The 18529-nt window shown below is 44.9% G+C and overlaps 1 protein-coding gene across 2 annotated transcripts in view; it reads right to left on the bottom strand.

The window, feature by feature from the left end:
* SMG1 (SMG1 nonsense mediated mRNA decay associated PI3K related kinase) overlaps nucleotides 1-10404 on the bottom strand; it is a 70304-nt gene extending 59900 nt beyond the window's left edge. Inside the window, exons 1-2 of one of the 2 annotated variants that reach the window (XM_065850292.2) lie at nucleotides 10106-10404; nucleotides 991-1154 (exon numbers count right to left, since the gene is read on the bottom strand). In XM_065850292.2, the coding sequence (XP_065706364.2) occupies nucleotides 991-1154; nucleotides 10106-10194 (253 nt within the window). In that variant the 5' untranslated portion in view covers nucleotides 10195-10404. The remainder of the gene's footprint in view (nucleotides 1-990; nucleotides 1155-10105) is intronic. The other variant, XM_065850293.2, reaches the window with a different exon arrangement.
* Nucleotides 10405-18529: the final 8125 nt, after the last annotated feature.

Raw genomic sequence — 18529 nt, 5'->3', positions numbered from 1 at the left:
AAGAAAAACCTGTGCCAGTCAGTGTGAAACACAGTAAAACTGAGTAAAACTCACACACTGACAAATATACTCATTTTCTAAGCAGTTTCTCTGCTAAAATTAACCAAATCTTAGGATTCTCAAGGTATGCAGATTAAAAAAATACTTGTTTCACGCTCCTGCCTCCTACTAACAGTACCTACTACTTATAAATAAAAATAAATGTGCATGAGCGCACCCAGCTGTAATTTCCCCTAAGATGCAGCAATTCTTCACAGACAGTTACAGGGCAGATATAGTGGGAGTGTGAATGCTTTTTAGGTTCCTGAACAAAAACTCCCACACTAATATTACTGTCAGGTTTTTTTGAGTCTGGCCTGCCTGAAGAAAATTTACATGGCCTAAGACGTGAATCTGCAAGTAAAAAATCCTCCTATTTGATATCTGTAGATATTTTGTAGAGAGAGTATTTCCATTCTAAAAAAAAAAATGGTCTGAGCCATATATCACCCCACCTATATGAAGCCAGACTGTGGCACATAAAAGTAGAAATTCCCATTCATGACAAAATATGCATCTGATTCCCAAACTAAGATCCCAGTTTGCTGCAGTGAAGGTGTAATAGATAACAGATAATAGATCAGATTAGCAGTCAGTTTAGTCAGGCAGTTCATTTTCAACACCAGAAGCACTAGACAGTGTTCAGGAAGAAATGACAACTCGCAGAGCAGACAGATGCAGAACACTGCTCTTCAGAAAAAGGGCTGAATCTGTTCACGCACAAAGTCTCTTCCATTCCTCTCCTAACGCAACTGCAGAGTTTTCTCACTATTCACATCACCCACAACGTTTTGTTGGTCCCTGATAAACCTCTCACCACAGCGATCCTGTGGCAATGAGCTCTATCAGTTCACTGCCTTTTCAGGGGAGAATAAAAAAATCCTCCATCGTTTCAAGTTTACTGCCTCTGTGTCCCCTCACAATTCACACATGAAACAGCAATCTGAATACCTTTTTCTTCATTCTGTATGTCAGTGTGGACTCTGATATCATCGTGTCTTTGTCGAGACACCACAGCTGAATTTGAGGGTTGTAATCCATAGGAGGCAGAACTGCCCCGATCTCTGGATGAAGAGTATTTTAAATTGTCCTGGTCAGCTGATGCACTGTCAGTTCTATAAAGAGAAAAATAGTTGTTTTTATGTAGGCGTATAACAGGAGTGGGATTCACATTCACTTATAAATGCAACATATTTAAATGACAATCCCAAATGTATTTTCCTGTTTTACAAAAGTTGTATGTCTAACCTGCTTCTTAAGAAGTGACCTTAAATTCCCACTGGGGTTGGAATTCACTAATGATTTCAGCAACATGCAAAGGAAACGCATCCTAGCGTGCCACCGCCATTTCTCTGCATGGTCTCAAGTCTCTTATCTGTTAGATGCCTATATAAGATACACAGAAAAATTACTTCCCAGAACTGAAAAATAACATACAACTAGGTATGGGTATCCACCACCTGAGAGTCATTACTGATCCACCTATGAATATTTACATAACATACTATGGGCCTTACTGAGCAATGTAAAACCACTTGCTAGATGGAGGTGTCACTACCCTGTCACTGATAAGCAATATAGGAATCACATTCATTTCTTGAAAAACAAGCAAACAGGCTTCACTGTGGAAAAACCTGGTATATAAACTAAGAGCTGTCATCCTTTAGAGTCAATGCTGGGAGATACAAAGCAAAATTTAAAAATCTGCATTAAGTCTAAGCCACTCTCATATCAGAAAAGTGATTTATAGCCCAGGATTAAAGTTAACGGAAGAGGCAAAAATTACGAAAGGAAGTCTTCTCGCTGGACATCCTAAGTGATCTCGTCTTTTAAAATACACTAACTTTAACATACTGACCTATGTGCATGAGACTTCAGAACCTAAATTCAAGCAATCACTTTAAATGCATTCTTACAAGCCATACTGGAGGTTTTATATTAAAACTAGTAAAACAATACCCATCCTAAACAAAAATCAGCAGAATTTTGTTCAACTCCAGTATATCTGGAATCACGCTATTATTTACAGAAGGCTTTTCCTAAGCAAACTCTAAAGATTACTGGTTTTATTTTAAGCTTTGGATAGTTGATTTGATTATTTAACAAAAAGCAGGACAGATCATTCCTGTGAATTAACTGCAATTTGTGTAAGCACAAATGCCGCATGTTCTTGGAAAAAAGTCTTTCATTTTTACTTTTCAAGAGAAAAATGTGGTTAGAACCAAGAGACAAAAATCAGGGAAATGGAGTTAAATATATCTCAAGGCCAAAAGGGAAAAACACAGCTAAAATGTTTGACAAGCAGTTGTTAGTGAAGCCGTGCTGGAGGCTTGTTCTTCTCAAACATGGCTCGTCCTCAGGACAACGGGAAGAGTAAGAGCACGAGGGCTGATATTTGCAAAAAACAACTGGAATTAAACTCACGCCCCCACGCTTCATTCTCTTGAGAATGTTAAAAAACAATATACTGTCAATGTGGAAGAGGGTTCAAAATAAGAATATTGTGGGTTTGCCCTGTTTTCACAGTGAAAGGCTGACACTAGGTTTGCTTGGCAGTTATTATTCCCTTTTGCCCTGTAAGCAAATTCACCTTTAGATATACCAAATAAGACCTTCTCCTCTTTCAGTATTCACTGTGGTCTCACATCTGTTTTGTCAAGCACTTGTTTGGACTATTTTACAAAATAAGCTGTGCTGCTCAAGGGACAAAGCCTTAGTAAACGTCTTTGCTCATGATGGTCCACTAGGATTGTACAAATACTTACACAGGTTGGACCTTCGTCACCCTCCTAAATCACACTTAAAGTTCTGCACTGAACCTTCAAGGTGTACAAAGTTTAAATGTCTTCATGCCACCCGCGATATCCCCTCCCTGCTCTAAATCTCGGGAGACCCCCAGCTCACTGAAGAACAGCACTTTAGTACAGAGTATCCCAATTATTTCAGCCTTTCAGTGAAACCAACTGACAAATTTTCAACTAAATATAAGTTGGATATAATATAAGTCCTGATGAGTTCGCAACAGCATCACTTTTTTAAGGTGATGTGCTGTAGACATCATCATCTCCAATTGTCAAGGATTAACTCTGGAATTCTTAAGTCTGAAGGCAAGCTGATAAAATATACAGTTTTTAAGACTGTTCTGCATATCCCAACCAATGGAAGGACTAATGTGTTCTAAGCTAACCTTCATTCCTGCAGCACAGCCTTTGAACATTTCATAAAATTTTCCATTGTGGTAAAATCCATAAGCCCATTGTTTTCCTGGGAAGAACCACATATTCGCTGTGTTCTGTCTTTGGGCACAGATTTCTACAAGCTAACCTGTTCACACGTTATCATCCGACTAAAAGGTGAGCATAATTTTATTAAAAATACGGAATTTTTCTGCTTTGTATCAATTTAAGAGGCAGTAGTTCCCACTGAAGACATGGTTCCCATTACAGGTCTGTTCAGCTGGAGCAGAGGAGCCTGAGGGCAGAGCTCATGGGCTGCAGGTTCCTCAGCAGAAGCAGGAGGGGCAGGGCTGAGCTCTTCTCTGTGACAGTGACAGAACCCAGGGAATGGCAGAAGATGTGCCAGGGGGGGTCAGTGGGACATGAGGAAAAGGTTCTTCACCCAGAGGTGCTGGACACTGAACAGGCTCCCAGGGAGGGGTCACGGCCCCAGTCTGACAGTGTTCAAGAAGAGACTGGACAACGTCCTCAGACACATGGGGTGACCTGTGGGGTGTCCTGTCCCATGTACCCACCTTGTCTCTATTGGGAATTGCACCACAGGCTCCTGAACCAGTCTGGCTCAAGAGCTGGGGACTGAGCCCAGTACCCGTCATCTCTGTCCCCTTACCGAGGAACTCCGGGTGAGACAGGACACTGCGGGTGAGCCAGAGCACAGCACGGCCTGCGTGTGCAGTGAGATGTTTCTTTCAAATACCATTTTTCATGTCACAGAATCCCAGAATGTGAGGGTTGGAAGGGACCTGGAAAGCTCACCCAGTGCAATCCCCCCATGGAGCAGGAACACCCAGCTGAGGTTCCACAGGAAGGTGTCCAGGCGGGTTTGAATGTCTGCACAGAAGGAGACTCCACAGCCTCCCTGGGCAGCCTGGGCCAGGCTCTGACACCCTCACCAGGAACAAGTTTCTTCTCATCTTTCAGTGGAACCTCCTGTGTTCCAGTTTGAACCCACTGCCCCTTGTCCTATCACTGGTTGTCACCGAGAAGAGCCTGGCTCCATCCTCCTGACACTCCCCCTTTCCATATTGATCCCCATGAATGAGTCTCCTCTTCTCCAGCTCCAGAGCCCCAGCTCCCTCAGCCTTTCCTCACATGGCAGATGCTCCACTCCCTTCAGCATCTTGGTGGCTGCGCTGGACTCTCTCCAGCAGTTCCCTGTCCTTCTGGAACTGAGGGGCCACAACTGGACACAATATTCCAGATGTCAGTAACTTATTTGTGGTTTTGAAAGAGAACAGCTTAGAACTCAAAGTGCAGCCGCTCTGCAGACAGGACCTGCGGAAGTGCCACAAAGAATGACTGTCACCCCTCCCTCCAGCAGGGCGGGCAGCACTGTGTCCCCACCTCTCCACTGTCTCTACATTGTGACAAGCACACAGGAGGTGACAGACAAAACGCTTATCCTCTTTCCAAAGAAGTCTATGTAACAACAAACTTATCAGTTACATACATCGACATTGTCACAGATCCAAACAAACATTGTATACTAATAAAATCACAACGGACAAGGTGAGCAACGCATAAGCACAAGTACAAATAAAAATGTGATATTAGACAAAGCTGACACCGGAAATTGCGAGAACAAACATGCCGACGATTACCTTGTATTGTATTTGCCACTCTATGAGACACTAGTCTGTTTTATTTCCACCTGAAAAGCCCATTGATGGAGAACAAGAAAAATACTTCAAGATCTCAGGTGACAGTTTTCATCCGCGCTGGTTCTGGTGGAAAACCACCCGATTTCCACCAACACCAATTAATCTCCTGCACACACCGTTTTGGCAGCATCATTTAGAGGGAAGAGACTGCACTCAGTTTTCTGCAGAGTGATTTTTAACCTCTGTCCAGCAGAAAAAGAAAACAGTTCACCCACCTAAATGAGCAGAAATGGCCACTAATTCTGCCTTTTAAAAAAAAGCTATTTTTTTTTTCCCTGGGGACATTCCAAAGGAAAGTTAGACTTTTCCAAAACTAAGTGTACCTCTCATTCCAGCAGGAGTATCAGCATGATTTGACTGGCCAGTTTGTATGACTGAAGGAAGCACGGCTGAGAAACACTGGTTTAAAATTAAAAATCAAAACACCAAACTTTTTATTTAAACAAAAATAGGTCCATCAAAAATATATCATTCTTCTTTAGTGATGTGGAAGCCTTAAGAATTTCTGTCCAAGGAACTTGTTACAAACAATCTGGTGCATACTATTCACTATCTGTAGCTCTTTCAGAACAAGCCTGCCATATGGATATTATTTTGAGACAAAAATCACTTAATTATTCTATTTGATTTTATTTCCAAGTAAGGGATCTACATGGAGGATTTATTCTGAGACAACTCTACTTCATAAGCTGTGTTATTGTTCAAGCCAGTCAATTTTATTAGCTGATTTGCTCTATTTGCCAAGTTTGTTTGCTATAACCCAGATAAAGATTTTAAGTAATGAAGAATTTATCATTTAAAACTTCAAGTCACTGTATCCACTCAAATTAACTCCTTCCCACCGGGTTTCCAACCGTTCTCCCACGGGCAGACGGAGCAGTGACCACCTTCCTTTGCCACACTCCTTTTCCATCCCTTGGTCCATCTTGTCAAGGCCAAGCCTGGCTGAGCTCAGCCCCGAGCCTACTTCTGAGAGCGCAATGGGAGCGCCAGCAGCCATGCTTTGCACTAGTGAAATAACTAATTACCTATTTTCCTCCTGCAGTTCGGCCACCTCTGCTGCTGGTCAAGCACCTGCAGCCATAGCAGCTTTTCAAATCGCCTCTGGATTCTGCATCACTCCCTACACAGGAGCTCAGCAATTTCCTTCTGTCCTGTGACGGACATGGGCAGGGAAATGTATCAAATATATGCATTCTGTTCTTATTTTTCCATAGGCATCTTCTGATACTTTGGATACAGGATATTACACTAGCTAAATCCTTGGTCCAATCTAGTACAGCTTTTCTTGTCTGGAAGACTATCTGCACTCCAAGTTCCTTTTACTTCCCACTGACATGCTTTCATCTTCTTTCATCTTTCTCACATCTCATTCTCCTCTGTGTTTGCATTAAAAACAAAGGTTTTCACATTACAAACTTAGGCTCCCCCATCTTACTTCCCGCCTCCCCTCCCAAAAAAAAAAAAGTTCTTTGATCTTGTACCTTCCCAACCTTATCAGCATATTCACCACACTTCGGTGTGAAAAGAGATCAAGAATTACTTGTTGCGGGTTCAGAACTGAACCCATTCCTGCTCAGCATCTCCCACACGCCATCCACTCAATCTCCTCCCAGGGTTTCTGTTGACCTCCTCACCCTGACACTGCGCCTTGTTCTTGAAGCTGCCTCCAGCATCACAGACCTGCCCGAACTACGATTTCAGCCTATTTCTAACAAACATTTTTCTATGTACTTTGTTGCAAGTGCAGAAGAAACCTTTGTCTCAGCTTTCCATATACACAGCACCCACTGCCACTATTCTGCTGGTCAGCCAACATTACGAACACACAACATCCACAAGGAGTACTTGCCTTGTGTAAAGGATGCACTGCTGCCCTTCAGAGCTGCAGAAAGCACCGCTCTAACCATCCCTTTCTCAGCCCATTTCCCCCCCCACGATGAGTTTCTTTGCTCCGCGCCCTGTCTTTAATTAAACACAGGGTACTTGGTCTCAATTATGAAGTCCTGGCCAATACTGCTCTCTTAGGTTATAAGCTACCTGGAAGGAGAGCCATATTTTAGCGTCTTGTCTCATCGTGTCTAGACCCACAGGGTCCTAGGTGGTAACTCGTTTTGGCAGGCACCGTGCTAACAAATCAGTAATTCCTAACACCGACTTACATTGCCGGAGAAGGATACACTTCATTTTCAAGAACAAATTTCAGCACTGCACCTAGTAAGATGCTTCTGGAACTTTTCTCAGATGTGATAGATTTTCTTTTTCACTTTTCCGTAGCTAACCTACAATTCTGACAGGAGAGACAGAAGTCCTGTTAATTAAAATCTTATCTTCCTTTTCCCACTTTCGCCTAAGAACAAGCAAGCCCCGGTGCACCCTGCACTTGTTAACCTGCTCCCCTGCTCAGCACCATCAGCACATCGAGTTGGCTTTGCCACACAGAGCATTTCCCATCCAAGGGAAATGTTGCTTATTGCAGTATATAATTACCTTTCAGTACTCTACCGAATTAACTCTGCTCACACGTAAGACCTACACACTGACATTTTATTCCCTCCCACCCCCAGAAGTCGTATCAGGGAAAACGCAGTGAGATCTGTCAAACAAAAAGAAACAAAGGTGTAGAAATCTATATAGATTAGAAGGGGGAACAAGATCTTATCAAGCCTTCCCAAAAACCCTCACTGTTCTCTGTCACATACATCCTAAAAAGCTGTTGTGGGCTCCAACTTTCAGTTTCACCCCAAGTGCCAATGCTGATTAGCATTACTAAAAGTTGAGAAAACTCTGGTCCTAGTAATGAGAATCCATCTAGTCGCTTATACACACACAAAAATAGATGTTTAGAAACACAGTCCATCTGATAATAAACCTGTGTGTTAGCAGGTCCTTTTTTCTCCATTAGGAACTTGAAGCAACTACAATTGCTGCCATTTTCATTACTTGGGCCATGAGCATTCCCTCTTTCACGCCCTGCAAAAGGCATTTACCAGCAACATCATCTCAGCTAAATGAAACTAGCAGAAAAAAGAAAGAATATATATATATAAGAGTATATTTTTTTTTGGGGGGAGTCCAAGAGCATGTTTGAAACAATCAACAAAAAATAAATACTCGTTGCCAGTTTTATTTAACAGATCTCCTTTCAACCATGCATGTGAATCACTTTCAAAAATTAGTTAACACCAAAACAACAAAGACTGATTTAATCTCTACTCCATTCTTTAGGCTCTTACTCCAGACTCACAGGTTCCATATCACCAAAGCTATCTTTTGGTGGAGATTTAAAAACATGGAGCGCAACATACGCAGAAAAACATGCTCTGTGTTTGGGACTGTGTGAACATTTCTCACCGCTGGGCTCTCTCACCAAATTAAAAAGAAAACTAGTTAAAGAAAAGGCTAAAGTTAAATTCCTACCAGTGACAGGATCAGTGAATAGGTGTTACCTATTTCTTAGCAGGAGCCCTACGCACACAGTGCGATGGAAACACTTTCTGTAGTGCTTTCAGATTTTTGTTGCTGCTGTGGCTTTTCAGATCACTATTTTAGCAGCACAGTTTAGAGCAGCTGGATTTGGGAGCTGCAGAGGCACCAAACTACACCATGAGGAACAGGTTGGTCAGACTCTGAAAGGCCAGACTAACTTCTTAAAGCAGCCTTCTCACCTTCCTTTCACCCCTAACACAACAGAAACTATTGCAGGCAATGGTCTGCTGGAAAATGTCAGCTTCCTAGTCCCCGTAAGACACATTTTTAGGCTGAAAAACAGAACTTGAGACAAATTAATATATCCAAGCAGCAAACATTTACAGAAGCCATCCACCGCACAGACAAAAGACATACATGCAACTTCGTGCCAGTGGGAAGGTCAAGAGTTAGTGTCCAGAATTCCAGACTGCAGCCCAGAAATCTGAAGGAAAGCAGTAATTAAGAAGTAAGAGAGATACCAGACTTCTTCATTCCCCCCCAAAAAAATCCAGGTGCTCTAAGAAGATGTCACCAATGAGATTTGTAAGTTAAGTGAGGAAAAAACGTTAAGTTATTTGACCGAGTAGTTCAACAACTGAAGAAACGAGAATTTAAATAACCATGCCCCACACACCATTTAGAATGGAACAGCCCCTGGCCTGAGCCCTTCAGGCTGTGCTGCCAGCTGTTCAAGCAAAAGGAAAACCTCCTGCATGGTAAATAGTGAAGTTACATCTGTGTTTCATAAGATCTACCATCACATTCACCCAGTTCTCCTTGTTTAAATCACATGTGACTGGACTGTCATCTGTAAGTACATTCCCAAGCACATGCCACACTGTTCTTTGCCAGAAGTTTAAAAAGTAGGATCCTATATTATTTTAATAATAATAATTTTAAAAAAACACTTTAAAAGGCCCAAATCTTCCACATTAAGAAACAGCAATCTCTACATGATAATTTTGACTATTAAAATAGCAAAGCGGAGTAGTGCAGCAAATACACTGGCATCAGGTATACTAGAAGTAATCAAAACCTGAAATTCACTCTCTATACTTGACTAAAGAAGTCAACAGACTTTGAATTTTACTTCCTAAGAAGTAAAGCACCAGGTACAAACACACCTTACAACCTAACACATCGTATGAGTTCTCACCCCACTCTACTCACAGCTCAACTACTTTCCACAGATAAAAGGATAATAATAATGATACTGTACTACTTTTCTAACCCTCGAAAGACCACCAGCGCTTCTACAGCCTCTGCTCTTCTCTCATTAGCTGCCAGCTGAGAATCTGACTGAGCAAACCCGGCACCAGGCCCAGCCCCGGTGTGCACCCCCAGCCACAGCCCGGTACCGCCGATACGTTACAGCCCCGAGCCCGAGGGGACAGCGGAGCGCTCTGCTCGGGGTCCCCGCGCGGTGACAGACCTGTCCCTGTCCCGCCTCCAGCCGCCGGCATCCGGAAATCCCCTCCGCGCCCCGGCCCGGCTCCCCGCGGGGCACGGCCGCCCCTTCCCCCGGCCGCCCGCCCCGCGCTAGGCCCGGCGGGGCCCGCCCGCCCCTAGGCCCAACAGCCAGGAAGTGGCTCCGCCGGCGCTGCGGGCCCGCGCCGCCCCGCTCCGCTCCACCGGGCCCGGCCGAGCCGTCGGCCGCAGCGCCCCGGCCCCCGCGCCCCCTGCCCCGGGCCTGCCCACCTGGGTTGCCAGTCATTCCAGCCCCGCGGGTGGTAGTGCTGCCTGCTGCCGGTGCCGCTCAGCCGAGACCCCGGGGCTCTGCGGCTCATTACCTTGCCCGAGACGGCATGGCCGGCCGGGCAGCGGCGCGGGGCAGGGGCGGAGGATGGTGGAGGACGGCGGGGCGAGGCGCGGGCGGCGGCTCCTCACTGGCGCTCCGCGGGCGGCTGCCGCCTCTGCTGTCTCACACCGCAGGGAGGGGACGCGGCCGCCGCGGCTGCTCTGGCTGCTGCCCGGGCGCGCGGCATGCCGGGATGGCGGACATGGGCCGCCCGCCCCTCCGCGGGGCACGCCGGGAGGGCGGGGCCGCGCCGGGCCGCTCCGCCCCCGCCCGCCCCGAGTACGGGCTTCCCCGGCCGCCGGGTCCCCGCTGCCGCCCGCCCCGGGCACTGGGCGAGGGGGAGTGGGCGAATCGTGGCCAGCCCGCCTCGAGGCATGAGGGGGGCAGGGCGTTCCCGTACCCCGGGGGAGCCCGAGGCACCGGAGGCGCTGCAGCCACCAGGCTCGCAGCCCCTCAGCTGTGAGGGGAGGGCAGCCAGGGGATCCCAGCCTGAGCGGCGGGAAGGGGTCTGGGGTATCCTGGGAATCCTGGCACCCCAGTACCCTGAGGGGATCGAGATCCCGGGGGTCTCGGTCCCGCAGCTGCCAGGGGAACCATAGGATCCCAGATCTGAAAGGCTGAGGGAGCTGGGGCTCTGGAGCTGGAGAAGAGGAGACTGAGGGGGGACTCATTCATGGGGATCAATATGGAAAGGGGCAGTGTCAGGAGGATGGAGCCAGGCTCTTCTCGGTGACAACCAGTGACAGGACAAGGGGCAATGGGTGCAAACTGGAACACGGGAGGTTCCACTGAAAGATGAGAAGAAACTTGTTCCTGGTGAGGGTGTCAGAGCCTGGCCCAGGCTGCCCAGGGAGGTTGTGGAGTCTCCTTCTGTGCAGACATTCAAACCCGCCTGGACACCTTCCTGTGGAACCTCAGCTGGGTGTTCCTGCTCCATGGGGGATTGCACTGGATGAGCTTTCCAGGGCCCTTCCAACCCCTGACATTCTGGGATTCTGTGACCTGGCTCCTGAGGGGAGCCTGGGCCTCCTGGGTGCTGAGGGGACAAGGTCCTGGGGTGGGAGGGCAGCAGAGCTGGTCCCTGTCTCGCTGTTATCTGCCTTGTGAAGGGGACACCCACATCCCTCCGCCCTCATGCTGCCCCAGGCCTTGCTGCAGCGTCTGCACACAGCAGGGGCTCATCCCTGCTTTTCTCCTCATCAGGACATGTCACCCATTTGTGACTACCAGGGACAGGTCCGATGTCTGGCAGTGGGCAGCAAAAAGCTGCCTAATCCCACTCTGAACACTGACGAACCGCTAAGGTTTCTCCTTCTTCCTCCCAGCTGCTAAACCACTTCAAAAGCAGACTGGCAACATAGTGTCTTTCTATGCCTGGATGACTTTTCTACATGCAGCATTTGCCAGAAGGGCATTTAGTGCCAGTGGTGGCACAAGCCCATCCGTAAATGGGAAGGCAGCCAAACCTGAGGGGAGGAAAAAAGGCTCCTTAATTCAGTAGACATTCTGAGTACATTTCCCAACAAAGACGTGGAGACTGTCCTAGACATATTTTTATTTCTCCTGCAGGACCTGGAAACTCAGATTAGCTGATTTGGTAAACCTAGTTTCTGACTGCAGAATATTTCCTTAGTTATGAAAAATTATTATAGTTTAGTCAGATACTCAGCAAAGAGACCTGAATAGATCAAGCTTTTTTTTTTTTTTTAATTACAATATGCAAGATTTGAGATCACTGAAAGACCTGAGGAAACTTTTCGAATCCCCCGTGCCCCTGTGCCAGGGTTGGTGACTTTGCTGGGACAGATGGCACGCTGCCACCTCCCTTGGCCGCTGGTGAGTCCATAAGCAATGCGTGCAAGCCATGTACAGATACCAAAATCAGTTTCAGGACAGAAATAAAGAAAATTATATCAGAAATTATATCTTATTGCATCATGATGCCATTTTGATGCAATATAAATATAACCCAGTGCCCATCAGCCTGCGTTTCAGCTGGCATACACTTGTGTATTGTAAGTGAATCTGTTTTGCAATCAGTTCCATGAGCCATGATAGATCCTTTTTTTTTCCTTCTTTATAATTGAGATGGACATCTAGAGTTACACAATATGCAGCAAAATTAGGGTTTTATAAGTATAACAACCATACTTGCTGCAAATTTGCTCACCCTTTCTAACCAAGTCTAGCAGATCCCCTGTCCCAGTGATGCGGTGGGTGATGAGTTTTCTTTTTATTTCATGGCTGAGTAGTATTCCAAAGGTAACTATTAATCACTTGAGGGGCAAGGTACTACTCGGAACGTATTTTTAACTACCTTTCACACATTAATTTAGCAAGGGCAGGCAAGAAAGCAAGCTGTCATACTATGTCCAACAACTGCCTGCTTACAGCAAGAGTTTAAGAACCACTGATTCAGCGTTTGGTACCATAAATTTTGCATCAGAAATCCTGTGTTCTAGTAGTGAATTCACTGCGGTCTGTGTTGGCTCATGCTGGTCCCCCTTCTGAGGGGGTTTTCAGAATGGACCAGTGATGTGGAGCTTTATAAACTCCTGTTGTGCGCAGCCGTAAAACTGCAAAATGTTACGGAGTTGCCAAATGAAGAGAAGTTCTCTATCTCTTTCTACAAGATTATTATAGGTATTATAGATAACAGTTAAAATGCTCATCAAGATCAGTGAGATAGAGCAATAATTATTTGGATAGCACTTTCTCAGTTGCAGGTTTCAATCAGCCATTTTGTGAAGATGCCATTCAAACCTCACGATGAAGCCCGGGGAAGCTGAGGACATGATTTTCAAAACAGATGTCTAACTTTCTGTCATCAAGTCAGGGACTCCAGTTTTGGATATTTAGCAGCCAGTACTGATGCCAGCTGGAGCTGTAGATTCTTGTGTCTTGTTAATAAATGACGTATTTAAATCTGAATCCTCTCTAAATGGAAATGTATGGACTTAGAAGACCTGTCTTAATCCTCAGAATGAGTCGGTGACACTCGCAGAGATACGTCTCCTGCCTCACTCCTTGGCATAAGCTCAGTCCTCTCCATCAAACCCTCCACATCCATCCTAATGCAGAACTCTGGAGCAACAGACGCTGTGAACCACACTCCTCCTGCTTTATAATTCATAGTCATGATTTCTCTGTTCCATATATAAAAGAAAGATGTATTAATCTGAACGTTATTTTTACTTGGAATAAAGTGCAGATTGTATATATTTAACATGCTGGAATAGGGCACTAAGTACCACATTGCATCTTTTATATCTTATATCTCCTTACTAAGCAGTATGTCTAGAAAAACCTGTGTGTGCTGAGGATTACAAGTCACTTTTGGCCCTTGGCTCCCTCTGATCTGCACCAAAGCTACAGATTGCAAGAAAAACAATTACCAACCACAAGAGGTAAAGAGATGCTATTTCCTCTTCTGGAAATAGGACAGAAGCCAAGGAGCAAAGCGGTAACTACAGCACAGAAGTACTGGACGCCAAGATTCTGTATATTGCAGACAGCTGCCTCTTAAAAATTAGAAAAGAAACCTACAATAGTTATTCCCTATACCTGCCAATTCTCGTGCTTTGATGGCAGGACCCTGTTTTTATCAGTAACCCACCAGATTTTCAGTGGAATGGTCCCATACACTATTTTCTGGCGGCAGCAGACCCAGAGCTCTGGTGATGTGTGGCCAATGCAGGGTGCCCAGAGCCCCTGTGCTGGTGGCATGGGCACGGTTGCTCCCTCAGGACTCCGACTGATTTCTTCATTGAAAGTGTTGGCGGGTATAATGCCTATCATGAACAAACGGTGCAGTCCATACTGGGGCCTACCTTGTTTCATCCCAAACCAGAATTTTTTCTTATCCTATGGGGTGTATTAATACAGAAATCCAATGTACAAACAGAGCTAACTGCAAGGCATATTGAACCATCCTAGTCTTTTGTGTTGAAAATATTTTTAATGCAAAAAAAAATCACTCCTATATTTTAGAATTCCATAACAAATGCGCTGTGATTTGAATACTAACAAAAACAATCCTTTGCCTACTTTTCTTTACTTAAAAGACTGAGGAAATGACTACTTTTTCTGAGTGTTTCTAAGACCGCTGTGAATTTCAGTGGGATGGCATATGGAGCCATCTGCTCCGTTTCCTGAAGGTCTCTTGGAGGACAGCTCTTGCTGAACAGTGTTCCTCTACAGCAGTGCAACAAATACAATACAGTTGCTTCCTCAGAACTCGCGTTTTTTCTCCACTGAAATTCTTTCAGGATATTACATCTTTAAGGCATTTTATATCTCCTAAGCAGGGTAGCATTATGTACAGTATATGAGTAAATACTTGAGTTCCTGTCACAGGTGTTCATTATAGATTTATTACATCACAGACCACAGAAGGCCTTGGTTGGGTGTAAGATCTGTTTCTTCACATCGTGTTTATTAACACCATGCTTTTCTGCTTTTTAACCATATGCTTCCTTAAATGTCCTGGACGTCATTTACCTATTACCAGCAACAGTCATATATAATATATAATATATAATATATAATATATAATATATAATATATAATATATAATATATAATATATAATATATAATATATAATATATAATATATAATATATAATATATAATATATAATATATAATATATAATATATAATATATAATATATAATATATAATGCATAATATATAATGCATAATATATAATAGATATAAGATAATAATATATAAACTGAGCACTTTCATTCTTAAACTCCTAAACAAGCAGTTGTTGGAGTTACTTTGGCCTGACAAATATACAGCCTAAAACAATTGTAGGTCTTTAAATATTTAGGTCTTGATATGTCCAAGAGAAAATGGTAGTAAAGTAATATTTTTGTCAACACAGTCAATCACTAAAACATTTGTGTTGAAAAAGACTCTTAAGGTCATTGGGTCCAACTGTTAACCCAACACTGCCAAGTTCACCTCTACCCCATGTCCCTGAGAACCTCATGTCCGTCTGTCCAACCCTCCAGGGATGGTGACTCCAGCACTGCCCTGGGCAGCCTGTTCCAACGTCCCACAGCTCTTTGGGGAAGAAATTGTTCCCCAGATCCAACCTCAGCCTGCCCTGGCGCAACTTGAGGCCGTTTCCTCTCATCCTATCAACTGCATTACATCTGTGACATTCCAGCCAGTGTTAAAACAGTGAGCAGCCCAAAGCAGGAGTTTCCATGCTGGTCTTCAGGAGAGCAGAAACTGCAGCAATCCTTGCAGGAGTTTTGGAAACCACATAGAACACCCCAGAGGAAAGTCATGGCCTGTGTGTTATGTAGTTACACTGACAGCATCGTGGCAACTTGCTTAAAAAGTTTTCTCACCACCTCTGAAAATCGGACTCTTTGTGGAACAGTTGCATCGGCAGACAGCACTGGCTGAGAATCAAGCTTGCTTCTACTCACACGGAATAAAATGTGTGCCACGAGCAGCAGCTCTCTCACTGCTGGCCATGGAGACAGCGCTGTCCTGCGGTCCTGTCCCCTGCCAGCCGACCCGCGCAGCTGCAGAACCATTCGTGTGCTGCAAGAGCGGCTGTCAGGATGTCGATGCTGCCGGCGGGATTTCTGGAGAGCCTGGGCAGGAGCTCAGTGAGAAACACTGCATCCTGCATGAGCAAAAGGCTGAATCAGGACTTGGGAACAAGGGGATGTTATGAAATGCTGCACAGCGCTGGCACGGAGCTGGCGGTATCTGTGCTGCACTGCAGAAAAAGACCAAGCCAGAGCAGGAAGCAGTTCTGTTTTACCGTGGGTGCCAATAGTACGAGACTATTACACTGTGGAGTCCTTTTGAAAACTTAATAGTGTACTTCATGCTTCACCTTCCTAGTGAATCTGATAATTTCCATCTGTTAAAATAACTGCGCTCTCACATAAATTTTCACGCTCTGCAGACTCAAGTTTATGTCACGTGTGCTGAAGGGGTAATTTGAAAGAGGCCGCCAGAAAAGTATCAAGCCCTTAAGGCATAATAAGCCCAGGGAAATTTGTTTGGATGGTGTAATGAATCCTGCCTGTTAATTTAGCTCAATTTGGTTCTTATTGCTGATAGCAGAGTGCTATGAAAATTAAAAGAATAATTGGTCTAAGAGCTGTAGTACAATTAGAAGTGAAACATACAGTAAATTCCTCCAAGGTATTTATCCTTTAATCTTCTCTAATTTTCACTGCTTTTTCTGTGCTTATTTTCCTACCTGATTTTTCACTGTGTTCCAGGTATCAACATTACCAAATCCTTATCACAGAATCATAGAATCCCAAAGTGTCAGGGACTGGAAGGGACCTGGGAAGCTCATCCAGTGCAATCCCCCCATGGAGCAGGAACACCCAGCTGAGGTTCCACAGGAAGGTGTCCAGGCGGGTTTGAATGTCTGCACAGAAGGAGACTCCACAACCTCCCTGGGCAGCCTGGGCCAGGCTCTGCCACCCTCACCAGGAACAAGTTGCTTCTCATCTTTCAGTGGAACCTCCTGTGTTCCAGTTTGTACCCATTGCCCCTTGTCCTGTCATTGGTTGTCACCAAGAAGAGCCTGGCTCCATCCTCCTGACACTCCCCCTTTCCATATTGATCGCCATGAATGAGTCCCCCCTCAGTCTCCTCTTCTCCAGCTCCAGAGCCCCAGCTCCCTCAGCCTTTCCTCACACGGCAGATGCTCCACTCCCTTCAGCATCTTGGTGGCTGCGCTGGACTCTCTCCAGCAGTTCCCTGTCCTTCTGGAACTGAGGGGCCACAACTGGACACAATATTCCAGGTGTGGTCTCCCCAGGGCAGAGTAGAGAGGCAGAAGAACTCCACTCCAGCCCACCCGTGGCTCTGCTGGCTGGCTGGCTGGAGGACGAGCATCCCTGTGGCCACTGTCAACTGGCACTGTCTAGAGCAAACCCAGCAGAGTTCAAAGTCTCCACAGGGGAACTGAGGCCCCAGACACTACTTGTTTGAAATCTCACCTGCATAGTTGTTATCCCCTGGTATTTTTGTGAAAAAGGCTGTGTCCCTGTCTAAAAATGACACAATTCAAGCCGAATCAAAAGAGAATAAATTGCCTTCTACTGCCAGATACATTCAGTGCAAAGACCTGGTATTAAATTGAGCCTGTGAAAAGCTTGGTGTGGGAGAGCTGTCGCACATTATGTAAAAGAGAATCTGATTTCCCAAATAACATACATGCATTGTAACCACCACATCGTCTTCCTCAAGTGCCCCATCGAAATCGCTACAATTTCCAGCTTCTCTAACAACAGCCTTACAAACCACAGCTTCCTTCAATACGCAGCCTTGACTCATCTCCAGGGCAGGCTGAAAGAAGCAGTACGTGCTCTTGTGCATCAAAACGTACGTTGTTCCTGGTCAGCCTGAGTGCTGACTTCTTCCCAGTTTGCAAGTTTTGCTTTTTCAGCCTTAAAGTTCTCTTAGTTCACTTTTTGTGCATTTACAGAGAAAACTCCAATGATTTAATCAGACATAAACACAAGAAAACCAGCAGATCTCACCATGTAGTATTGACATGTTCTTTTAATTTTTTTTTTGTGATTTATACAACATTGATACTTCTTAGTCCACACTACTTGTAAAAAAAACCACGTTATTCTGTAAAACTCTGCATATTGTAAAGCTTTCTAGGCAGAAGTTACATCTTTCCTTATGTTTAGCACAGTAAGACCTCGATCTAGTTGGGATCCTGGAGCACAACATAACGTTAAATGTAATAATTTCACTATAGAAGAGGCCAAGAGCCTGAAGTCGGTGGGAGCTTCATCATGTGAAGCAGAATGAGCCCTTGAACAGAGCAGATCTCTCATTCTCTTTCTCTTTCCTTGTTTTTTCAGACTGCGGTTTCTGCTGTGCTTGTGCCCGGTTCCCCATAGCGCAGCCATCGGCCACAGACCACAGCACGGCAGCGTCACAGCCCTCTGACCAACACAACCAGCCTTTCCTTCAGCTGGGAAGTCATTGATAAGTGACATAAATGTATTACTGTCACCCAGGTTCCTTTAAGTTCTTATTTGATACTCTAATTCGATTGTTTTCAGCTTATAGTTCATAAATGCTCAATTCCCTCGGTTCATTGATCTCATTATTCCTCAGTCTTGCAGATCAGCGATCATTCAGAATGAAGAAAATTAACCTTGAAGTAATCAGTAATGCACAAGCATAGTGCTTCATCATGGGGCTTTTTCTTGTTATTTCTGTTCACTGATATAAAACCAGGCAATGTTTTACTCATTCATTCAGATGTTTTTGTAAAACACTGACACTAGAAGCTGCTCTGCATTTATTCCGT

This window comes from Patagioenas fasciata, chromosome 15 (assembly GCF_037038585.1).
Source record: "Patagioenas fasciata isolate bPatFas1 chromosome 15, bPatFas1.hap1, whole genome shotgun sequence".
Taxonomy (NCBI): domain Eukaryota; kingdom Metazoa; phylum Chordata; class Aves; order Columbiformes; family Columbidae; genus Patagioenas; species Patagioenas fasciata.
This window is presented reverse-complemented; position numbering and strand designations above follow the sequence as displayed.